Source organism: Emys orbicularis, chromosome 12, assembly GCF_028017835.1.
Source record: "Emys orbicularis isolate rEmyOrb1 chromosome 12, rEmyOrb1.hap1, whole genome shotgun sequence".
Lineage (NCBI taxonomy): Eukaryota > Metazoa > Chordata > Testudines > Emydidae > Emys > Emys orbicularis.
Genome location: NC_088694.1, coordinates 45,049,465 through 45,075,548, shown reverse-complemented (window position 1 = coordinate 45,075,548; position 26,084 = coordinate 45,049,465). Strand labels below are relative to the sequence as shown.

General features: G+C 41.2%; 2 protein-coding genes across 2 annotated transcripts; both read right to left on the bottom strand.

Annotated features, from left to right (window-relative positions):
- Window positions 1–13,065: 13,065 nt before the first annotated feature.
- Window positions 13,066–14,013, bottom strand: LOC135886302 (olfactory receptor 11A1-like). The gene has a single exon (XM_065414115.1). The coding sequence runs from the start codon at window positions 14,011–14,013 to the stop codon at window positions 13,066–13,068; it is 948 nt and encodes a 315-aa protein (XP_065270187.1).
- Window positions 14,014–20,460: 6,447 nt separating this feature from the next.
- LOC135886301 (olfactory receptor 11A1-like) lies at window positions 20,461–21,477 on the bottom strand. The gene has a single exon (XM_065414114.1). It carries the CDS (start codon window positions 21,475–21,477, stop codon window positions 20,461–20,463), a length of 1,017 nt encoding a protein of 338 aa, XP_065270186.1.
- Between the last annotated feature and the right edge of the window lie 4,607 nt (window positions 21,478–26,084).

Below are 26,084 nucleotides of genomic sequence, written 5' to 3'. Positions count from 1 at the left end.
AAAAATGATTAAAGGTCTAGAAAACATGTCCTATTAGGGAAGATTGAAAAAAAAAATGGGTTTGTATAGTCTGGAAAAGAGCAGACTGAGAGGGGACATAATAACAGTTTTCAAGTACATAAAAGATTGTGACAAGGAGGTGGGGGGGATTATTTTTCTTTACCTCTGAGGATAGGACAAGAAGCAATGGGCTTAAATTGCAGCAACGGAGATTTAGGTTGGACATTAGGAAAAACTTCCTACCTGTCAGGGTGGTTAAGCACTGGAATAAATTTCCTAGGGAGGTTGTGGAATCTCCATCTTTGAAGATTTTTAAGAGCAGGTTAGACAAACACCTGTCAGGAGTGGTCTAGACAATACTTAGTACTGCCATGAGTGCAGGCGACTGGACTAGATGACTTCTCAAGGTCCCTTCCAGTCCTATGATTCTATGACTCTATACTGTGACATTCCACAGGATACAGTCTGGACTGTTGAACAGCTGTGTCCCCTCAATTCTTCAGCCTGTGGTGCCTTTTACACTGATTTTCCATGAGAGCAACCACTCCTGGTCTGCACAAACACAGCCTCCAGCAGGTAAATCACTCCCAACTATGCTATGTGAGTGCTCTAGCCAGCTACTCGTGAATTATACCGTAGAGAGACACCACTAAATTCCCACTCACAGACTTGTCCCCAGAAATGTGTCTCTTGTACTGCCCAGCACCTCCCTGGACAATACAAGCTCATAGAAAGTCTGTCATTTCATTAATAGAAAATGATATGGTATGATATGTTATCCCAAATCAAGTTCCCCGAACACTTCAATCCAAACACACTTTGGTTTACATAAAACAATAAAACAAGTTTATTAACTACAGAAAGACAGATTTTAAGTGACTACATCTAATGAGGCATAAAAGTCAGTATTGGTTACAAAGCAATAAAATGTAAAACATATGCTAATACCTAATTAATAAGCTAAGTGAATTCAAAGCAAAGATTTCTCTCATCTCTTGTTTTTGCTGTCGTACTAGCTGGATGCTTTTCAGCCAGGACCCTCCCACAGTGTGATGCTTCTTTCCTGGTCTTTCCTAGTTTTTGTGTTGCTAATCTGGTGAGCAGAGAGAAATGGAGGAAGAATATTTGGGGGGGGGCATATGTTCCCCTTTCTTATAACTCCCTTTCACTTTGAAAATCATTTCAGGTGACAATAAGTCTGTGGAGATGAGAAGCTCCTGCTGTTTCTCTGTCAGGATGTAAATATCTTGCTCACACCCTTCTTCCTGTCAAAGAATGGTCACTTGACCAGGTGATAGAGCATTTGATCTTGTTGACACCTGGCTGAGGCATCATCTTGCTTTGTTCTAGAAACTGGTGTGTGGCTGTTTCCCCAGATTTGATATATGCCTTAGTAACATCATACAGTAGAATCTTACAACTTTACATACAATGTTCCCACACACATTTGACCAGAACAATAATGTTCAGCAAATGATGAGTTTTCAATTGATACCTCACAAGGCATAAGAGTGCAGGCTGTCACACATACTTAGTGTTTTTTTCTTGATATTGAAATGTTCTTTAGTATAAAGAGTTGTTTCAACAGAAAACATTAATGTCACATATTTTATTTTGATAGCCAGGAATCCATCTAGGGTCTTGTGCTCTTACTAATCATGCATGATTAGTAGGTTGGAAGGCTCAGAGTTTATCCGTAAATGTTGGAAGATATTGATTTCACTGTACGCAGACACACTGATGAAAAACATTTCCATCGATAATAATTGAAATGTACGGAGAGGCAAAGTATCAAAAATGCTGCTTGAGAACTTATTAGAGTTTGATTTAAGGATATTTAGATTGTATATTGTGACATTTTGTTGACAATTTGTGTTTTAATGGTTATAAAGTTTTAACTTTTTGACTCTCAATGTATATTGTCATTAATAATTATTGGGTGAACAAACTATTGTCTCTCCCCCCAAATTTCCCACAATTCTAAAAATCTGAATCAATAAAAATGGCAAAAAATGCTTAAAACCCATAATTTTGTGCAACTCTGAACATTTAAATAGATAAAAATAGGAAACAATACATCAAAATAAACATCATTATCTTTCTAAATATATATTAAAATGAATTCTGCCAAGTTCAATGATAACGCATGTTAAAAATATGAAAACCATCACAATTGTCCCCAATATAAAATTGAATAGGAAGCCTTGACACCAAGATGAAAGGCAAAATAATTTAATAAGCCAAACCTACCCACAGGAATTGAATTCCAGTGCTACACAAAATGTGGAGTTCTCCCAACCTAATCAGAGCAGAGAAGCAGATGAAATATGTAACCAAAATCTCAAATTTCACTGTGTGGATTGCAGAGCACATGAAAGTTATGTTTTAGTTAGGGCAGTATAAACTTGCAAATGGGAATGAAGTCATCTCAAAGCTTAGTATGTCCTCACATGCCCCAAGGAAGCTCCCACCGGCATGAGGTAGGGACAGCCTAGATGTTACTTCCATTGCGATTTATGCCAGACTGATTCATTCCCACATCTGAATTCATGTGAGCACCATACATTTATTACCAACTTTTCTCAGGCCCCCCTTGACCTCCTTGTTTCTCAGGCTGTAGATGAGGGGATTGGCCAGGACAGTGTAGGAGAAAGAGAAAACTTTGTTTAAGTCTCTCAATGTTTGGTAACATGTACACTATCATTGGGGTCCCACAGAAAATTGTCACCACTATAAGGTGAGAGGCGCAGGTAGAAAAGGCCTTTTGTCTCCTTGTGGTGGAAGGGATTCTCAGGATGGTGCTGATGATACAAATGTAGGATATCACGGTTAATAGAAATGGGGACAGGGCATTTAGGGAAGTAGTTTTAAAACTAAGCCCTGTGATCAGGCTGGTGTCACTACAAGAGAGTTATAATTGGGGTAAAATCACAAAGGAGATGGTCAATTTCACTGGGGCCACAGAAAGTTAATTGTGACAAAAACATATTATTATTGTATAGTCTGGAAATCCATTTATCCAAGACTAGGTGAATGGCTGGAGGGAAAACCTGCCATTCATAAGGGCTGCATAATGGATGGGTTCGTATATCTCTTAATACCAATCATAAGACATCACTGCTACAAGACACATTCTGCAGCTACCAGACAACCAAAGCAATACAATTGTACAATACAGCCCCCAACAGAAATGGTTCCGTCCCCAGTCAAGGACTGGCCAGCATCCTGGGCAGGATGGTGGAGGTGAAGCAGGTCTCCAAGTAGGCAAGGTCTCCAGGAAGAAGTACATGGGGTTGTGAAGGTGACGATCAGCCACAACTAGCACAATGATGAGGATGTTCCCAGTTATGGTCATGGCATAGATCACTAGAAAGAGTAAAACTTGCAAGTTCAGGGAGATTCCCGAATCCCTGGAGGATGAATTGAATGATGAAAGTTGAATTGTGCCCTTCTTCTTTCTCTCTTTTGAAAAGGAAATTCCTCAAACTGATACCCTCTCCCACAAATGATTCTGGCTTCAGCAAATCAGCGTTTTTTTGCTGGAAAAAAAATTGTCAAAAAATTTCTGAACATCTCTTCTCCTTACATCCACAAGGCCCTAAATGCCCTGCCCCCCACAAACTCACCTACACACACACTGCATGCCTACATTAAAGTTAGCCATGAGTTATCAGAGAAGGGACCTAAGGTAGAATTAAACCTGGGAAAGTTTTATCTGGGTATTACTATATCCCATCTTGATAGACCAGATTCTGGTCTCATTTATGGTTGAGTTAATCTCGATCAATATCACTGAAGACCATGGAGTTCACAGTCATGGAAAATTTAGAGGGGGAGGTGTCAGACAATAGAGGAGGTCAGAATATAATTAATGACAGTAAATTTTGAGGCTTATGACTATTGCTTTAAAGTTTTATAACTGTTAAAACACAAATTGTCAATGTCACATGTCAAAATATACAAAGAAAAGATCCTTAAATCAAACTCTAATGAGTTCTCAAGCAGCATTTTTCATACTTTGCCTATCTGTAAATTTCCTGTATTATAGATGGAAATATTTTTATGTGTTTGTGTGTGTACAGTGAAATCGACATTTAGGACATTTACCAATACAAATCTAATCCTTCCAAGCTTAAGTGGAAATGTGATTAGAATCCAGATAGTTAACCAGAATGCAGTTGGCTCTTTCGTGCTAGAATTTACCTATTCTGTATTGGAAATGAAGTGAAAATGGTTAGCATTAGTTCCAGTATCTATCCAATCCATTTATGATTTCATAAATTCTAAGGACAGAAGGGAACCATTGTATTTATGTAGTCACATGTCCTGTGTAATACACGCCATAGGACTTCCCTGAAATAACTTCTGATTGAACAAGAGCTGATCTCTTAGGAAAAACAAAACAAAACATCCATTCTTGTTTAAAAATTGACAGTGACAGAGAATCCACCAGAATCTCTTGTAAGTTGTCCCAATGATTAATTACCCACATTCAACTTCCAGCCATGGGATTTTTATACCTTTGCCTGCTAAATTGAATAGCCCTCTATTAGCAAATATGTGTTCTTTTTAGAGGTACTTTTAGACTGTGATCAAATCACCCCTTACTCTTCTCTTTCTTAAAATAAATAGATTGAGCTCCTAGAGACTATCACTATAAGGCAGGTTTCCTAATCCTTTAATCATTCTTGTGGCTCTTCTTTGAATCCTCTCCAATTTAACAACATTCTTTTTCCACTGTGGATACCAGAACTGGACACAATATTCCAGCAGTGGTCACACCAATGCCAAAAACAGAGGTAAAATAACCTCTTTCCTCCTTCTCAAGATTTCCCTGTCAATTCATCCAAATATTGCATTAGCCCCTTTTGTCCAAAATGTCACCACAGCATCACAGGTAGGAGCTCATGTTCTGCTGTTTACCCATCATAGCACCCAGATCTTTTTTCAGAGTCACTGCTTCCCATGAAAGAATCCTCCATCCTGTAAGTATGGCCTACATTCTTTGTTCTTAGATGTATAACTTTATATGTATCTGTATTAAAACACCTATTGTTTGCTAGTGCCAAGCTTACTAAGTGATCCAGATATTTCTGTATCACTGACTTGTCCTCTTCATTATTTACCACCTCTGCAATTTTTATGACATCTGCAAACTTTATCAGTGATGATTTTATGTTCCCCTCCAGGTCACAGATAAAAATTTAGAATAGTATAGGACTAAGAACCGATTCCTCAGGCCCCCACTAGGAACACATGCTCTTGAAGATGATTCCCTATTTACAATTCCATTTTGAGACCTTTCAGTTAGTCTAATGAATGAATGAATGAATGAATTTTTAATGTGATTTCCTCATTTTTTTAACATATAATGATATTTATTTTCTGCCAAACTACCCCAATGTCCAATAAATAGCAATACACATAAAACGGCTATTATAAAAGTACACCAAACTATGTATTTTTAGTACTTACAGAGCTGGGCTGAATTTTCCACCTTGCACTCTCTACAACCTTCTCCACACCACACATGATTTCTGTCACCAAGAACCAATATCTGCATGACCCCAAATAACCGTCAGCCCTGGCCTTAACACCAAATTAAGAAGTAAATGCACCACTCTGGAAACTGAGTGATTGATACAGCTCCCCAAAAACTCATCAGACCAGGTTGTTGCATGGCTCTATTTGCTTCATTGGCATTATCCCATTTAAACTAAGATGGCCACTGAGTGCTAATTACCCTGAGTGGCCAGACCTAGAACACATGGAGATTTAGTCTCTTTCCCTTGAGTCAACCCAGAGTAATTGATCTTCCTGTCATTAAACCAAGCTCAATTCTTATGAATATCATCCTTTTCCTGAGAGCTGTTCTCAGGGCCTCCTTGACCACTTTGTTTCTCAGGCTGTAGATGAGTGGATTGACCAGGGGAGTCGGGATGGTATAGAAGACAGAGAACAATTTCTGCAGGTCTCTAAGTTCATTGGTGTTGGTTGGCACATAGACAATAATGAGGGTCCCATAGAAAAGGGGAGAAAAGGCCTTTTGCCTCCCGGTGGTGGAAGGGATTCTCAGGATTGTGGAGATGATATGAATATAAGAGGTCAGGGTGGGTAGAAACGCTGACAGGGTGTCTATGGAGGAGATGAGGGAACTCACCAGTTCAACCAGGCTGGTGTTGCTACAGGAGAGTTTAATCACTGCAGTGAACTCACAAAGGAAATGGTCAATTTCATTGGGGCCACAGAAAGTTGACAGTGACATCAAAAACATTCCTATCATGCTAACTAGGAATCCACTTATCCAACAGCCCGCCATGAGCTGGAGGCAGAACCTGGAATTCATTTGAGCTGCATAATGCAGAGGTTTACATATCGCTAAATATCTGTCATAAGACATCATGGCTAAAATGTAACATTCCTCCATTAAATGAAACCAAAACAATAAAATTGTACAAAGCACCCCGTGACAGAAATGGTTCTGTCCCCAGTCAGGAGACTTGCCAACATCCTGGGCCGGATGGCTGAGCTGTAGCAGGTCTCCAAGCAGGACAAGTTCCCCAGGAAGAAGTACATGGGGGTGTGAAGGTGCTGATCCACCACAACTAGCACTATGATGAGGGTGTTGCCGGCCATGGTCACAACAGGGACCACTGGAAACAACAGGAAGAGAGGAAGCTGCAGTTCTGGACATTCCCAAATCCCAAGAGAATGAATTCTGTGATAAATGTATGTTTTTCCCCTCTTTTTTCTCCATGAGTTGTATCTAGAAGGAGAAAAAAAGCAACAAACAAAGGAGAAATTTCCTTTGCTATTTAAGCCGATAGAGTTTCACCCATCAAGTAAATGAAAGTTGAAAGAGGAATCCGAGAAGGGCTGAGACATTTGAGATTCTCTAATCAACGCTGGTAATGTCACAGCAGAACAGAGCAGGGATCCATCTAAGTAGGGATCCTGCGTTAAAACGTGGCCCATAACAGAGACTACAGAAGAATATTTTAGCTCCCACAATGGAATGATATCATATATATGGGGAATTCCCCTCACGCCCCCCGACATGTAATTGTTAGCTTATGTCAAAGTTTATAACTTTTTGGGTGCGTCGCTCAATAGTGCAATATCATCAACAAAGTCTAGGTCTTCTAAGCAGTTGCCTTCTGCCGATGCTTTGCTATGCTGATGATATTTCACTACTGAGTGATACCCATGAAAAGTTACAAAAAAGACAGGAGAATGACATAAATAGCAGGCCAAGTGGGGCTCAGAACTAGTTACGCGAAAACATACATCCTGGAAATCCAGAGGTCAAGCAGTAGCATCACATTAGAAGGCAAAAATATCAAGGAAGTTCACCTACCTCGGTAGCACAATATTAGCCTTCAAGAAGGAAGGGATAGGATAGGCAGCCATAACATTCACTAAACTCAGCAATGTATGGAAATCAAAGATACACAGCACCAGAAGAAAACCGAGATTTTTTCAGTTGAAACATAAACTCGGTGCTAACATACGGCTGTGAGAGCTGGAGAGCTACTAGAACCTTAGACAGAAATCTAGACACCTTTGAAAATAAGTGCCTGTGAAAGATTCTGGGTGTTGGTGGGAAAGACTTCATTACCAAGAAAGGGATCCAATATCTCACCAACCAGCAGGTTGTTTCCACCAGAATCAGAAGGAAGCAGTACACATATTTGGGGCATGGGTAGGGATAGTGTCCTTAGCCTCTGTTTGCCAGAAGCTGGGAATGGGTAACATGGGATGGATCACTTGATGATTACCTATTACGTTCATTCCCCCTGAAGCATCTGGCATTGGACATTGTCAGAAGACAGGATAATGGGCTAGATGGACCTTTGGTATGACCCAGTAAGGCCATTCTTAGGTTCTTATTAACTCCCACATGAAGCCCTCAAGCAGAAACCAACTGGTGTGAAGAAGTTAGGACAACCAAGAGAAATTTAAGAAGAGCCCTTAGCTGGGTGGGGAAGAAAGTCAACCTCAATGCAATAGACCACAAGGAATCAACAGCAGCAAATGAGAGAGAGGAATGGAAGAGACTGGTTTCCATCCTATACACCAACATTGGCACAGGAAGGATGTTACAAGAAATAATGCTTAAGATCTGTAAGGGGCATCTCTTGCACATTGCAAACCTAGCTAGTGTAACTGAATATTCATTCATTGCTTAGTGCACTGACCCTCACAGTGATAGGGAAACTGACTCTGGGCACAAAGGGAACACCCCCAGCCCCCAGGCAGACACACAGAGAGATGCTTCTCACTCCCTTTGACTCAGCGACTCACCTAGGAATCCTCACACCCATTCTGCCCCAAGTCACACCCTGTAACCCAGCTGATGTCTGTGAATCTCTGTTTGTGGGACTGCAAGGAAAACGTCTGCTGATACCCTGCTGCAACAGAGCAACCGTACCTCAGTTTTCCCAGCCACTCTCTCCTGGGTCTCATTTCAGCAGCATTAGGAGCTCTGGCTGCTCTCCTTTCAAGAATGTTGTGTTTTCCTACCTATGTAAAATTGCCCAGGATTTGACCCAGGAACGATCAGATTTATTTTAATCCTCAGCATGATGCACTGTCCTCTCCGCTGATGGGTGTAGGGATCAGGATCTGCTTTCCACCCTCACGGTATCACAAGCTCACATTTTCTCTGCAAAGATACCTTCAGCTTGCTGACGGGCTGCGCTGCTCTTACTTGATTCATGCTCCTGTGTATATCACACAGAACGTTAATGCCCCCTGCCCTATTCTTACAGAATTTGTAGGTTCTTGTGGCAGTCAGGATCTCCCATGAAGCTGCTGGTCAGGATCACTTTTAAATTGCCTGCAGGGGGGAATTATCACCAGCTTCCTTGTTAAAACTAATGTAAACATCAAAGCCATTGCAATCTCCCTACAAACCTCATGGGAAATCTTCCACTTTGTCATTTCCTCTGTGTGTGTGTGTGTGTGTGTAGAACTCAATGAGTGATAAATACACATCCATCACTTTATTAATTGTACTGACCACCTACAAGGCCATTTTATTTCATAATTCTCAATGTACTTCTCAGCAGCAGGTAAGTGTCAATGTTACTGTTTTACAGGTGGGTAAACTGAGGCACAGAATGTGGACCGGACTTGGGATCACCCAGCAGATTGGGGCAGAGCCAGGAGCAGAATCCAGGGGTCCTGACTTCAAAGCATGTGGCATAGCCACATGACTATGAAACACATTATTTTTTATTAAGAGGTCGTGCCAAGAGAAGCAAAAGATAAATAGACATTTCAGATATGAGCTATGCAAAATACCAATACAAGATGAGGTGGAAAGCATTCAGAAGAAATATTTTGGCCAGCCCTATTCATGTATTCTTTTCACACCATTGTAATTGACGTTACCCCGCATATTTCCTGGACATTCTCCATCACAGCTGCAGGACTTCAGAAAGCTACCAAGCCCACAGAGCTACCAATGAGTGACGTGAAACTAAGGCATGATGGAACTGGGCACTAGGGTGAGGTAATTGACACTGTGACACATGTACATACAACAGGCCAATTCCATCTGAGTTGAGTAATATATTTACATTTATTTTATTCATTACACTTGATATCTGAGGTGTGGATCTGATACCTGACACACTCTCAAATGTTAGCAACAATTCTCTGCTTTGATACCATGTTGTATTCCAGGCATCAAATCCACTCCTCGGTACAGTCTCATTCTCTCAAAATATTACTAGCTACACCCGTAACATTGATAATCCCCCAAATATGTGGCCTCCTGTATATAGATACTCTAGACACCCAGGACAAAATTCATACTGAGTAGGATGATACTTCTAGAGTTACTCGTTTGAAATCAATGGCAACATGGATGCAGTTAGGCACTACTCAATCTGAGTATGTTATTTGCATCTGACTCTCAGCTACTGTTGTGATGAAAGCCATGGAAGTACATAGATTAGATTATATATATAATGGAGATATCCTATCTCCTAGAACTGGAAAGGACCTTGAAAGGTCATTGAGTCCAGCCCCCTGCCTTCACTAGCAGGACCAAGTACTGATTTGCCCCAGATCCCTAAGTGGCCTCCTCAAGGATTGAACTCACAACCCTGGATTTAGCAGGCCAATGCTCAAACCACTGAGCTATCCCTCCCCCCAATGATAGATAGATAGATAGATAGATAGATTTGAGTATAGAAATATAGATGAATTGATGTGTATGAGAATAAAAAGAGAGAAAGAAGTGTATGAGGAACTATTTTATATATATATATGAACATAGGAACATAAGAAAGGCCATACTGGGTCAGACCAAAGGTCCATCTAGCCCAGTATCCTGTCTTCCAACAGTGGCCAATGCCAGGTGCCCCAGAGGGAATGAACAGAACAGGGAATCATCACGTGATCCATCCCCTGTTGCCCGTTCCCAGCTTCTGGCAAACAAAGGATCCCTGCCCATCCTGGCTAATAGCCATGGACCTATCCTCCATGAATTTATCTAGGTTTTTTTTAACCATGTTTTGGTCATGGCTTTCACAACATCCTCTGGCAAAGAGTTCCACTGAGTGAATGTGTGTTGTGTGAAAAAATACTTCCTTTTATTTGTTTTAAACCTGCTGCCTATTAATTTCATTTGGTGACCCCTAGTTTTTGTGTTATGAGAAGGAGTAAATAACACTTTCTTATTTACTTTCTCCACACCAGTCATGATTTTATATAGAGAGAGGTGGGTGTTTATGGTGATAGATAAATAGATTGATGGAGGGCTGGATAGAAGGATGGATGGGTGTGTATGGGAAAAGTGAGAGAGAGAGAAAGAGGTGTTTGTGAATGGATGGATGGATGGATGGATAGATAGATGGGTATGTATTGATGTAGATAGATGGTTTGATGTGTATGGGATTGGATTGCCAAATATTAGAGGTTAGAAGATACATTATCCTATAACTGATAACTCCAGGTTTTCATGCACCTTCCTCTGAAATATCTGGTTCTGGCAACTGTCAAGTCTGGTCCCATATGAGTAATTGCATGTTCCTATGAAAGTCCCACCCATAAACTGAAGGCAGAAGCCTACTTATTAAAGGGTTTTATCTTGGCAAGATCACATGACATCATTGCTCTGGAATATACCCTGGCTGCCCAGTGTTGTCAGAGTAGGATTCCAGGAGTTAGACGTAAATAGCTTGGGACCAGCCTACATGAGAAATCACCTGTGCCTCCGAACAATATTGTCTGAGTTGTAATCAGCAGAAGCAATTAGTTTGGGCCCATCTTGGTATGAATGAGAAGGGACTGCTTGAGGAGTATTCTGTATAAGCAGCTCTCTGTTATGAGTAAAACTTGGTAAATTACCTAAATACCTTAGGTGCCAGTCTCATGTGTAAAAGTGACTCTCACACTTAGGATTCTTAGTCCCATTGACTTTCAACAACACTTAGGCCCCTAACTGCCTAAGTCCCTTTTGAAAATGGAACATTTAGTCCTTGGTCATTTGCGAACGGCACTAAGAACATAAGAATGGCCATGCCATGACCAGAACAATGTTCCATCTAGCCTAGTATCATGTATTCTGACAGTGACCAGTGCCAGATGTTTCAGAGGGAATGAACAGAACAGGGCAATTATTGAGTGATCCATCCCCTATTGACCAGTCTCAGTATCTGGCAGTCAGAGATTTAGGAACATATGGAACATTGGGTTGTGTTTCTGACCATTCTGGCTAATAACTATTGATGGAACTATCCTCCAAGAAATTATCTAGCTCTTTTTTGAACCCATTTATACTTCTGGTCTTCACAACATCCTCTGGCAACAATTCCACAGGTTGACTGTGAGTTTTGTGAAGAAATACTTCCTTTTGTTTGTTTTAAACCTCCTGCCTATTAATTTCATTGGGTGAAATTCTTGTGTTATGTGAAGGGATAATTAAAACTTCCTTATTCACCATCTCCACACCATTCATGATTTTATGGACCTCTAGCATACCCCCCTTAATCATCTCTTTTCTAATCTGAACACCAGTCTCTTTAATTCTCCTCATATGGAAGCTGTCCCATACCCCTAATCATTTTTGTTGCACTTCTCTGTACCTTTTCCAATTCTAATATATCTGGGGGCAACCAGACCTGCAGGCAGCATTCCAGGTGTGTGTGTACTATGGATTTGTATAGTGGCATTATGATATTTTCTGTCTCATTGTCTGTCCCTTGCTGTTGTTTTGTCCCCTAGTAATCATAGCAGGCCATGAAGTTTGATAATGTATTTAGTGGCTCTTACAGTGTCCTTTGCATGGAATTGATCCATGGTACCAAGGTGTCAAATCTGACAAGCATCACTTTACTTATAATATTGCTTTCAAAAGTATGGGCAGGTGTTAGAGTCCCCTACCAACACACTTAGCAAAGTGGATATATCTTGGCCCCATTCCTATAAATTTTCATTCCTGATGTGTACCCTCTTCATAGTATCCCAGGAATGGAGACTTCTGGCAGTGTCAAAAGTCTTAAGAATATTTTTATAAAATACACAAGAAAAGAAAGGGGGGAAACCATGTTAGTATCACTTAATACTTGACTACCTTTTCATTGGACCAAGTGGTCACTTTTTACTTGATTTGTTTTCCTGCAGGATGAGCAGTCAGAACCAGTGTCAATTGTAAACCCCCATTTAGAACCAACATTTTTCAGGTTGGGCATTTTCATTTTTTTGAACAACTAATGAAAAAAAAAAGTTTTGACATTTTCCACAGGAGGGGGTGTGTGTGTGTATGTGTGTCTGTGGATTGTGTGTGTGTGTGATTGGAATCGTCCACCAGTTCTACTAAACAGATCCCTGCTTTTGTTTAAGTTGAGAAAGAGGGAAATTTTCCTAAGACTGGAACAATTAATGGAGAATCTACTAAATACAAACTAGAAAGACTTTGTGTTACAACACAAATAGCTATGCTCGGTAGGCCTAGATTTTTATCAGTAAATGTCAGTAAATGTCAATTTCACCATTCACAAAATGGTTCTATCCAGTTCTATGATTCTATGATTTCAATCAATTTCTCAGAATTCATGGGAACACCCGATATTTCTGCTGAGCTCTCCTCAGGGCCTCCTTTACCTCTTTGTTTCTCAAGCTGTAGATGAGGGGATTGATCAGGGGTGTCAAGACAGTGTAAAGGATAGAAACAAATTTGTTCAGGATTCTGAGTGCTCCGTTGTTTGGTAACATGTAGACAGTTATTAGAGTCCCATAGTAAATTGTCACAACGATAAGATGGGAGGAGCAGGTGGAAAAGGCCTTTTGCTTGCCAGTGGTGGAAGAGATTCTCAGGATGGTGGAGATGATATAAGCATAAGATGTCAGGGTCAAAATAAATGGTAGAATGATGTTTGTGGAAGAGAAGATGAGGGTCACCAGGTTAACCAGACTGGTGTCACTGCAAGAGAGATTAATCATTTGGGTGAGTTCACAGAGGAAATGATCAATTTCATTAGGGCCACAAAAGGCTAATTGTGACACCAAATATATTATTGTAGCAAGAATGATGAATGAACTTAACCAAGATCCAGCTGCTAGCTGCATACAGAACCTGCCATTCATAAGTGTTGCATAGTGCAGGGGTTTGCATATCGCTAAGTACCGATCATAAGACATCGAAGCTAGCAGATAACACTCAACAGTCAATAGGACGCCAAACCAATAAAACTGAACCATGCAGCCGGTAACAGAAACAGTTCTGTCCCCAGTCAAGAAACTGGCCAGCATCCTCGGCAGAATGGTGGAGGTGTAGCAGATTTCCAAGCAGGACAAATTCCCCAGGAAGAAGTACATGGGGCTGTGAAGGTGCTGATCAGCCACAACTAGTGCAACAATGAGCAAGTTCGCAGCCATGGTGACTATGTAGATCCCTAGAAATAGCAAGAAGAACAGAATTTGCAGTCCAGGGAGATTCCCGAATCCCAGCAGGATGAATTCTGAGATACATGTTTGATTTTCCCCTTCTCCTTTCTCCATTCTCCATCTGATGCAACTAGTGATTGAGAAAAACAAGTGATCAGATAAGGAGCTTGCTGTACAATGCTGTGGTTTCCCTCTATTTGATTTCTTATAAATTCAGTGTGCCATCTAAGATCAAGGTTTATATTCTCTCCTAACTGAAGAACTGCTTCTCACCCAGGTATTGCATAGAGCTCAGGATAGAATTTCTCCACCAAAAAACAGCATACCAGCCAAAGGGCAGCAAAACAGTGAATTTATCACTTTCCTACACCTGTTCTCAACTTCTTTCATTCACTGATTCATAGATTTATCGTCCAAAAGGTATCCTGAAATCATCTCGTCAGATGTCCACTACAAAAACATGCCAAAGGATGTTCCTAGACAGACATGCACTCAACTCAATTAATTGTGTACGGCTAAAACATATTTTTCAGGAATGGAGGAGATTTATAGACATCTAAGCAGAAAGAGAGACAGAGGGATGTGAAATGGGTTTGGTACAGGGATAGATAAAAAGGACAGGTACAGAGACTGTGTCAGAGGCTTCACAGAGGGATAGATATAAGGGATTAGAAGCATGAATAAAGGGTTTATTAGATAGATTGATAGACAAGGGGGTGGTAGATCTCCTTGTCCTTCATCAATCTCTCTAGAAATAAATCATGATGAGACTCTAAAGTCCTTACTCAGGTAAATCTCCCAATGAGTGACGACACTGACCAAGAGTAGTGTCCTTCAGTTTGAGGGCTGAGTGTGAGGATTTGCCATGAGATTGGTCACACTCACCTTTAATCCTCAGCATGAAGCAGTGACCTCTCTATCGACAGTGACTGGATTTGGTCTCACAGTCAGTCTCGTCTTCTCAGCTCCTGGGGTAATAGCTGCATGTTGCTGTTGGCATGGGGTCTCTCTCCCGCTGCCCAGCATGCCTGTCTACATGACACAAATCCATAATGTCCCCTGCTCTGGATTCTTGCATCCTTTATTGGGGAAAGCATCCTCCCCTGGCCACCTCTGCTGCTGGGATCTCCCTTGGGCCCCTGCTGGTGATCACTTAAAATTACCTTCCTAGGGAAATTAACACTGTGCCCTTTGTTAAAAGAGTAACAGCAAAGCTGATGGCTTTGGCATGTGGCAAAGATGTCCCCCTGGACATTCATTAAAGAAGGGACTCCATATCCTAGTATAGAGGATAGGTAAAGTAGAGGCAGGTGGTAATGAGGAACAGTCAATAGTAATAGAGTCACATTTAAAAATCAGACTTGAAGGTAATCAACTGAATATTGACACCATGTACAAGTGCTTATATACCAAAGCTAGAAGTCTAAATACTAAGATGGGTGAAAAGGAATGCCTGGCATCAAGTGGGGATATTGATATAATAGGAATCATGTTGTTGGTGGAAAGTTGGAGGAATGAGGATAATAAATGGGACACATAGTACCAGGGTATAAAATATGTAGGAATGGCAGAGTAGGTTGCACTGGGACAGGGAGTGACATTATATGTTTAAAGCATAGAGTCAAATAATGTAAAAATCTTAAATGGATCGAACTGTACCATAGAATCTCTATGGATAGAAATTCCATGCTTCAACAATAAGTATTTAGCAGTGGGAATACACTACTGACCATCTGACCAGGATGGTGACAGTGATGGAGAAATGCTGAGGGAGCTTAGAGAGGCAACAAAATCAGAAAATGCAAGTGACCTGCAAGCAGAATGGGGCTATTTAAAAACACCATAATAGAGGTTCAGATTAAATGTATATCCCAAATCAGAAAGGACAATAAGAGGACCAAAAGAATGCCACCATGGCTAAACAGCAGAATAATGGAGGTCATTAGAGGCAAAAAGGCATCCTTTAAAATTGGGAAGTCCAGTTCCAGTAAGAATAGTGGGAAGTAGCACAAAGTCTGGCAGATTAAGTGTAAATGTACCATAAACAGGTCATTAAAGAATTTGAAAAGCAAATGCTGAAGATGAAAACAAACAAACTATATATATAATTTAAGTAGCTCAGAAGCAGGAAGCCTGCCCAAGAGGCAATGGGGACATTAGATGACCAAGGTTTTAAAGGAGCAATCAAGGAAGACAAGGCCATTTCAGAGAACCTCAATGAACTATTTTCACTGCAGAAGATGTGGGTGAGATGCCCACTATCAGAGTTACTCTTTTTGGGCAACAAATCTGAAATAAGTTCCCACACTGATGTGTCAGTAGATAAGATTTTAGAACAAATTGATAAATTAAACAGTAATAAGTCACCAGGACCAGATGGGATTCATCCACGAATTCTGTAGGACCTCAGCTTTGAACATGCAGATCGCTAACTGTGTGATGTAACCTTCTGCTGAAATCAGCCTCTGTACAAGATGACTGGAAGGTAGGTAATGCAACACCAATTTTTAAAAAGGGGTCCAGAGGTGACCCTGGTAATGAGAGGCTAGTAAGCCTACCTTCAATACCAGGTAAATTGGTTGAAACTATAGTAGAGAACTGAATTATCAGACATATAGGTGAACACGATTTGTTGGGGAAGAGTCAATACATCTATTCTAAAGGGAAATCATGCTTCACCAACCTATTAGAATTATTTGGGGGTGTCCACAAGCATGTGGACAAGGGTATGGACAAGCATGTGGACAGTTGATATAGGGTACTTGGACTTTCAGAAAGCCTTTGACAAGGTCCCTCAGCAGAGACTCTTAAGCAAAGTAAACTGGGTAGACTGCATAGACTGTCGGTCCTTCATCAGTTAAAACTGAGCCGATCACAACACGTTTTCCAATCTTTTCTTGCTCTGGCCATCCTTCGCCATGCTTGTCCATATCTCCTTGTTAGGAAATCATCCCACCCCTTTGGAGGCTGACCGCATGGCCGTTTCTGTTCTCGTGGATACCTCTTGGATATACCTGTTGTCGCTGAGTGGGGCAAAGTAAACAGTCATGGTATAAAAGGGAAGGTCCTCTCATGGATCAATGACAGGTTAAAAGACAGGAAACAGAAGGTAGGAATAAATGGTTAGTTTTCACAATGAGACAGATAAACAGCAGGGACCCCCAAGGATCTGTATGCTAGCCAAAATATTAGTTAATGATCTGGAAAAAAAGTGAACAGTAAAGTGGCAAAGTTTGCAGATTATACAAAATTATGGTGGTTAGTTATTTCCAAAGCAGACTGCAAAAAATTACAAGGAGATCTCATAAAATTAGGTGACTGGGTAACAGCAGATGAAATTTAATATTGTTAAGTGTCAAGTAATGCACAGTGGGGGGAAATAGTCCAAAGTATGCATACATAATGATGGGTTCTAAATTAGTTGTTACTCCTCAGGAAAGAGATCTGGGAGTCATTGAGGATACTGTGGAAAAAGTTAATAGAGAAGTGTTATCTACCCTTTCCCACAATACAAAAAACAGAGGTCACGTGATGAAATTTGTAGGCAGCAGGTTTAATACAACAAGAGGAAATACTGTTTTACACAATGCAAAATTAACCTGTGGAACTCATTTCCATGGGCTAGTGTACTGGCCAAAAGTAAACCTGTGTTCAAAATAAAGGTTAATGAGGTTGCCAGTTTTGTATCTATATAATATAGCATTCCAAATGTGTCCTATTATAAGGCCATTCCACTCCAGTAGCTTTGTATACACACTGGCCTGGTTTGAGATTGAAAAATCTTAGCTATGTCATTTGGTTCCCTCTCTTCTATTATAAACCTTAAGAGATACCGACTCCCTTAAGGAAAAATCCAATCTTTGCATCTACATGGGGCATCCTGCAGTGTGTGAAGATGATCATGGCATCTGTTCTTATGCATTCTCTTCTCATAACACTATGGGCTAGCCCGTGCATCAGGATCAAACCACACTTAAAACAATTTGGATAGAAAAAGTATTAACAAAAATTAAAGATAAAATACAAGACAATAGACGGGCCTCCTTTGATTACATATATAAGAAATATCAGCTACCACTGTCTCACAGTTCCTTCTTTCAGTGGCTAAACTCAAGATTTCATGGAAGGATAGTGGGCAATTGGTCTGTTCCTATTCTATCACCTTTAAGAGCATGTTAAGAAATATGGAAACAGAAGTCCCTTTGTAGGAATGACTTGTAGGTGGGTTAATGCTTTGCATTACCCTCTCAATCTCAGTCTCAAAGAAAAAAATGGGAAAAGGAACATAGCCGTACTATCACAAGAGAAAACTGATACTTCAAGTTCTTTGTCCTTGCAATTCTTCCAGAACAATATATTAAACAGAACGTTGGACTCCAGAATGTTGGTTTAAACCTAAATTGGCAACAAACACAAATGTTGGAGGTGCCAAGCCCCATGCCAAACTTCCACATGTCCTCTAAATGTTATACTTATAAGAAGCACATGGGGTCTTTATAGGGGAGAAGGCAAAAACACCGCATTTATTGAGCATACAGCAGTTAGCATATGCTTTTTAGTCTTACACACACACACACACACACACACACACACACACACAGAGTCTTGCCAGTTGATGTTCATAGTTACCAGTCCAGTGTCTGGATCAACCTAGTGGCCAGCCAAATTGGTTGCAGAGGGGAGCAGGGCTCTGTCGGTTGTGATCCAATGCTCCTGGAGTGTGGCAAGATGAACCCAAAGTCCCATCGCAAAGCACCCTGTTCTTATAGTCCTTTTTCTCTGTTGAAGTCTATGGATTTTGCTGTGCCAGTTTATGACCTGTTATTCCTTAATTGGTGGTATCTTTTTATGAAAACATTCCAATACACCTCCAAGAAGGTCATCCTGTCCTTAGGGGTGCTAGCCTTCACCTCAGGGTCATCAATCTGCCCTTCCTTCATTATGGATGCACATTGATAGTTCTCTGGTGTCGTTAAGTCTCTTCACTCCTTCTTCCTTGACCATCTGGGTATAACAATGGCCTTCACACCTTATTTTTTTCTGGATGCTTACATTCCTCATTCACACAAACAGTCTTCTACACAGGACTTCAGATAGGATAACATTTTGGAAAGGACTATATAGTTAACCTTACACAACTTAGTTTGCAATGCATACAAGAAGCAAGACCTTATAGCAAATACTGTAATGAAATCTTATCCTAAAACAAAAGGTGACCATAATCAGCCATAAGGACTATTCTGGTCTATTCCTGCCTTGAAATCAAAAAGGATGGCTGGCAGGATCAAATCAAATCACACATTAATTCTCATAGTACAATTATAAAATCCTGCTCCTACATATACCTCTCAAAAATGCATGTGTTCTGGAACATCCTAACTGTCAGGGTGGTTAAGCACTGGAATAAATTGCTTAAGGAGGTTGTGGAATCTCCATTATTGGAGTTTTTCAAGAGCAGGTTAGAAAAGACCTGTCAGGAATGGTCTATAGTCCTGTCATGAGTGGAGCTCTCGAGGTCTCTTCCAGTCCTATATTTCTATGATTTAGTGCTCTTGCAAAAACTTTAAGATTTTTCCTTCTGCAAGTTTGTTTATTTTGGGGGTGCAGGACGAGTTGATATTATTATAGTGACCAAAAGAGTTAATTTGAGAAAATGCAAATCTGCAATTTCTCCCTTCTACACAGACAGGCGTAGTGAGATCTCTATGATGGCATTAATGGAAAAATGACTGTCTCATAGGGCATGTCTACACTTACCTCCAGAGCAATTGATCCAGGGGGGAGCGTTAGCAGTCGACCTACCACAGTGAAGACACCGCGTTAAGTTCCTCTAAATATGTCGACGTCAGCTACGCTATTTTCATAGGCCGACTTAGCTCGCCCCCGCCCCCCCCCCGCCCCCATGTAGACCAGGCCATAGAAACACTTCGAAAACATATGAAGAGATTTGGTCACACATGAAACTATTGCCTACTTTTGCAGTTTAGTATTTATTAGTCTTCGATACTCAGAGGATATGTTCTCACATATTTACCTATTTAGTCACTTTAATAGTTGATGTCCTGGATGACCTCTGCGGGTTCAGGGTTTTTATTTGTTTACTTGTTTGGTTCCAGGTTTACAAAATAACGAGCATTGAATTTGGTTATTTATATGCTAGATTCATCTCGGGCATGTATTTATAGATGTTTTGTTTTGTTATGTGTTTATATTTAATGTCAAAATAATAAAATTAAGGTTTAAAGAAGGCTCACTCATTCACACCATGGCTACACACTATCCCCATTCTTTCTATTTCTCATTGCAATGGGAGAACCACTGGCTACTAGGGTTAGAGAGACTGAGATAACATAGGGAATAACAACCAATGCAGCTGTGTCCGTTTACACCTACTGAGGATCAGCCCAATTTACCTAAATAAATTCAACTGAATAGGAGATGCAAATATAAAAAATGCTGAGTATCTTCTTGCTATAACTCAGGAGAACTGACAAGGACTTGGGACACCTAAATGGGTCCTTTCAGACCAGAACTGATTTATTGCCATATCAATCACCCTCTCTAAAGCCTACATTTCTGGAGAGCTCTCCTCAGGGCCTCCTTGATCTCCTTGTTTCTCAGGCTGTAGATGAGGGGATTGATCAGGGGTGTCAAGACAGTGTAAAGGACAGAAAACACTTTGTTGGGAGCTCTGAGTGCACCAGTGTTGGGTAACATGTAGACAATCATTAAGGTCCCATAGAAGATTGTAACCACAATAAGGTGGGAGGAGCAGGTGGAAAAAGCCTTTTGCCTCCCAGTGGTAGAAGGGATTCTTAGGATGGTGGAAATGATATAAACATAAGATGTCAGGGTCAAAAGAAATGGAGGGACAGTGTCTATGGAGGAGAATATAAGGGTCACCAGGGTAACAAGACTGGTGTTGCTGCAGGAGAGTTTAATAATTGGGGTGAGATCACAAAAAAAATGATCAATTTCATTAGGGCCACAGAATTCTAATTGCGACACCAAAGATATTACTATAGTAATAAGTATGAATGAACTTATCCAAGATCCGGCTGCTAGCTGCATACAGAACCTGCCATTCATATGGGTGACATAGTGCAGCGGTTTACATATTGCTAAGTAGCGATCAAAAGACATCACAGCTAGGAGATAACACTCAGTGGTCAGTAGCAGAGCAAAGCAGTAAAACTGTGTGATGCATTGGCTGACAGAAATGGTATTGACTCCTGTCAGGAGACTGGGTAGCACTCTGGGCAGGATGGTAGAGGTGTAGCTGGTCTCCAAGCAGGACAAATTCCCCAGGAAGAAGTACATGGGGGTGTGAAGGTGATGATCAGCCACAACTAGCACCACAATGAAGATGTTCGCAGTCATGGTGACTATGTAGATCACTAGAAACAGCAGGAAGAAAAGAATGCGCAGTTCAGGGAGGTTCGTGAATCCCAGCAGGATGAATTCTGTGATAGACGTTTGATTTTCCCTTTCTCCTGTCTCCATGAGGTATACGTCAGTTTCCTCTTTCTCCTCTCTCCATGTGACATATCTAGTGATGGAGAAAAAGTAATAATTCATTAGGGCGGATGCTGTACAGTGAATCTGGGTGGATTTCCGTCCCTTTGATTCCATAATAATTCACAATATCAACTGGGTTTATAATCTCTCACAATAAAAAAACAATTAACAAAAAATCTCCAAAAACCTGTGTCACATTCAAACTTTGCACAGAGTTTTGGAACAGAGAATTCCCCTTCCTCCCCCCCGCCTGCCCAATAAATCAACAACACAGTTAACTGATCACTTTCTGCCCTTGTCCACAGGTTTTTGGTTTTTTCATGTATGGATTAATAGATTTTAAGGCCCAAAAGGGTTATTAGATCCTGTATAACACACACCATGGTTCCCCCAGTTTCCCCCACATTGAACTCAATAACCTGTGTTTGGCTAATGGAGATCTTCTAGAAAAGCATCCAGGGCCAGATCTTTAAGGCTATTTAGCCACTTAGTAGGAATTTAAAAGAATCTAGGCTCCCAAGAATTAGCAGCTTCAATGGGTGTTTGCCATCTCGATGCCTTTAAAAATCTGACCCTCCCTCTTGATTTGAAGGCATCAAGAGACAGGGAATCCACCACTGACCTTGGTAGTTTGTCCCACAGGTTAATCACCCTCACTTTTAAAAACATGTGTTTATTTATCATTTAATTTGGTCTGACTTTAACTTCCAGCCATTGTTTTTTGTCCTTCCTTTGTCCACTAGTTTCAAGAGCCCTTTAGTACCTGCTCCTTTCTCTCTATTCACTGTAATCAAGTCATCTCTCAGTCTTGTTTTTGATAAGCTAAAGAGTTGGGCTCTTTGAATTGTTTTTCACTTTGAAGCATTTTCTCCAGCCCGGCATCATTTTTGTGTCTCTTTGAGTTACAATAATCTGTGATCTTGCAACATTCTTCTTAAAATGCGAACCCCAGAACTGGATGCAGTATTCCATTGCCTGTCTCACCAGTGCTGTATAGAGAGGTGATTACACTTTGCTGCTCGTTATTCCTCTGTTTATCCATCCAAGGATCACATCTGCTCTTTTAGCCATGGCATCATAGCTTAATTTGAGTTGCACCTCCACCTGTGACTCCTAAACTTATTTGATGAGGGAAAGGGTCATACGGACAGATGCTCTAGGACATGAATGTGATTGTATCCAGCTAGTACCTGAAATGAGGATGGGATACTGATCAGCAGCACAGAAGATGAGAGACTGTATAGAGGTTTCTGCCCAATGCACAAAGGAAACCTCCCAATCAGGCACACATGCAGATTCCTCTCACTCTTATTGCCTTAGTGAACCATCAAGGAACACTAAACCCTCTTATTGTTGGTCATGAATTGTGAACTATTAGTTATTGATCGATCAACTATAAAAGGAGCTGTAAAAACATACAGCCAACTATTAGCTCTCAGCAGCTGCTTGACTGTCATGTGTCTGTTGGAGTGGAACTGCAGACCAGCTCTGTGTAGCAAAAAGAGCTGCAGTAAATTAGTACACCGGGCCACTCTCTCTGTTCAGTAACATCAGGAGCTCTAAAGGGATATAGCGGGGGGAAGAAAGGAAAGTGTACCCTTGTAAGGTTCTTAGATAACTCCATTACAGCAGCACACCTCATAATACCTCTTGAGGTACAGCAATGCTGTTATCCACATTTTATGGATGGAGAGTTGAGGCAGAGAGCAAAAGAGCCAGATTTTTAAAGCTATTTTGTGCCTAGTGTAATTTTCAAAAGCAGTTAGTGCCTAGCTCCCAGCTCACTAAGCACCTAAATACCTTTAAAAATCAAGCCCAGAGTGACTTGGTCGGTACTACACATTGATGCTGTGGCAGAGCAGAAAAGAGAAGTCAGGTCTCCCAAACATCACCATAGTGCCCCAACCATTGGACTATTCTTGCTCTTGAGTGCAAGGTTGGAGCAGCAAATGACCAGGCAAAGTTTGTTATGCAGGTGTCGCTGCTTCCCAAGCTGTCAGGAATGCCAAGCCCCATTCAGTTCATTTCTAATGTGCACCCCTTTCGTGTGTGGTGCTCAGCACCTCACAAGAAATGATGAGGGGTTTCAACTCCCATTGTAATCCATGGAGAAGATTCTCAACCGGAGACATGTAGCATCTCCCAGGACTGGGCAAGGAAAGTGAACCTTAAGAAAATGATACACTGCCAGGCAGAAAGAGAGACAGACAGACAGAAAGAAGGGAAAAGAAGGATATATAGATAGAGGGATGTGTAAGGATAAGGGTTGGTAGAGTGAGGTTTTGGTCACAGAGACAGATACTTGTTTAAAACTTAGATAGATCTGTAAAGAACTCAACAGAGAGATGAACCGATAAATAAGTAGATAGATAGAAGGATGAGTAATTGGATAGATAGATAGATAGATAGATAGATAGATAGATAGATAGATAGATAGATAGATAGATAGATAGATAGATAGATAGATAGATAGATAGATAAGGGGCTTAACACATAGATCGTCTTTGTGTTTCATCCATTTCTCTAGCAGTATCATGATGAGATGCTTAAGTCCTTATTCAGGCAAAGCTGTCAGGAAGTGAGGACCCTGTCTAATAGGAGTGTTCTTCTAAGTGAGGTAAAGTCTGAGGAAGAGTTTGAGGGTTTGCCCTGAGGCTGGTAACACTCACCTTTAATCCTCAGCATGAAGGAGTGACTTCTCCATTGACAGTGATTGGGTTTGGTCTCACAGTCAGACTTGTTCTCTGCTCGGGAGACACTTATATGTTGCTGGGGGTGGGGGGAGTCTCTCTCTCCTGTAGCCCAGCATGATTGTTTGCCTCACTCAAGCCATTATATGACTTCCACTCTGGATCCTTGCAGGGTTTATCAGGTACAGGAGCCTCCCCCTGGCCCTTCCTGCTGCTGGGCTCTCCCTGGGGCCCTACTGCTGGTTATCTTTTACATTACTGTCATAGTGGAATTAACACTGTGCTGTTGGTTAAAATAGTGTAACACCAAAGCTGACGCCATGAACATTCGAATCCCAGAGGAAATCTCCCCTTTCCCCACATGTGCTGTGTCTGTGCCAAGAGCCCCAGAGAATGGGAAATAAATTTCCGTGCCTTTAGTAATAACATCAGGCTCTAACAGACCATTTGCCATCCATAGATCACAAAGCACTTTATACCGCATGGCAGTATCTTTATCCCCATTATAGAGATCTGGAAACTGAGGCACGGGAAAAGGAAGTGATTCCCAAAGGGTTGTGAAACAGCGCATTGGCATAGCTGGGTGTAGCTTCCAGGCTTCCTCAGTCAAAGTGTATTGCCGTGGCTGCTGAACCACACAGACTGAGAGCCTTTGTCTATTAACGTTCAAAGATTTCCGTATGTGTGAAAGGGATTTGTGTTGCTGCCCATCCCTGTAGCATCTGAGCAAATTCAACATAAAATCGACAGTAATAGCAAAATCCCCCTCTGCTTTGGGGTGGAGTTTTTGGTATTGATTTTTTCTATTATATTCATTCTCTTTTCCTGGGTGGGGATTTGGTTGGGGTTTTGGGAGTACAAGGCAGAGTAATTTTATATTGTTAAATACTATAGAATCAGAGAAAAAATAGAGTCGGAAGACACCTCAGAAGGTCATCTAGTCCAACCCCCTGCTCAAAGCAGGACCAACCCCAACTAAATCATCCCAGTCAGGGCTTTGTCAGCAACAAAGTATCTGTTGGACTCTCAAGTGAGTCACCCCCCTTCCCTTGGTCAGTTTGGGACTATGATTAGGAAATACTCACCTGACTCTGAGGAGGGGGGCAAAGTCGAGAGGGAAGAAAAAACAAGATAAAAGGAAGAGATGTTTGCCATGCTCTTCCTCTCTCTCTTCCACCTCCATCTACAGACACCACCACAAAGCTACAGAAGCGCTGATCAAAGGGGAGAGCCTGGCTGAAGGGCGACCAACCAGCCTGTGGTGAGAAGCATCTAAGTTTGTTAAGTGTTAAGATCAGCTTATAATGTGTTTTGCTTTTATTTCATTTGCCCAAATCTGTCTTGTTGTGCCTTGACTCATAATCACTTAAAATCTATCTTTGTAGTTATTAAATTTGTTTGTTTATTCTACCTGAAGCAGTGCATTGGTTTGAAGCATGTCAGTGACTCCCCTTGTGATAACAAGCCTTGTACATATAAATTTCATTGTTAAATTGATGAAATCATATAAGCTTGCAGTGTCCAGCAGGCATAACTGGACACTGCAAGACGGAGGTTCCTAGGGTTGTGTCTGGGACCGGAGATATAGGCTAATGTCATTCGGTTGCACAATCCAAGCAGTGACCGGCCAAAAGTGCTCACTCATGTAGCTGGGAGCAGCTTACATGCTAGAGGCTGTTTCATGAACAGCCTGGGAGTGGGGGTCTAACAGCAGAGCAGGGGAAGGCTGGCTCCCAGAGTCGAGGATTGGAGTGACCTAGCAGATCACCAGTCCAGATAACACAAGGGGAATGTCACAGTGGTGCAGCGAGCAGGGTGTATATACAGCTTGTTACTCCAAGTGGAATTCACACTTTAAGCACTGATATTTGTGATTTTAAGTGAGTCTTAAGTGCATTGGCTAAGGACAGTCAGGAGGAGGTTACAGTTTTGTTATTTTCTGTTTGTTTATTTCAGGTGAGGGAAATAAGCTCAAGA

Excerpts from the sequence above, each read along its gene's own strand:
- LOC135886302 (XM_065414115.1), bottom strand. The coding sequence starts at position 14,013 with ATGGAGAAAGGAGAAGGGGAAAATCAAACATGTATCTCAGAATTCATC.
- LOC135886301 (XM_065414114.1), bottom strand. The coding sequence starts at position 21,477 with ATGAATTATTACTTTTTCTCCATCACTAGATATGTCACATGGAGAGAG.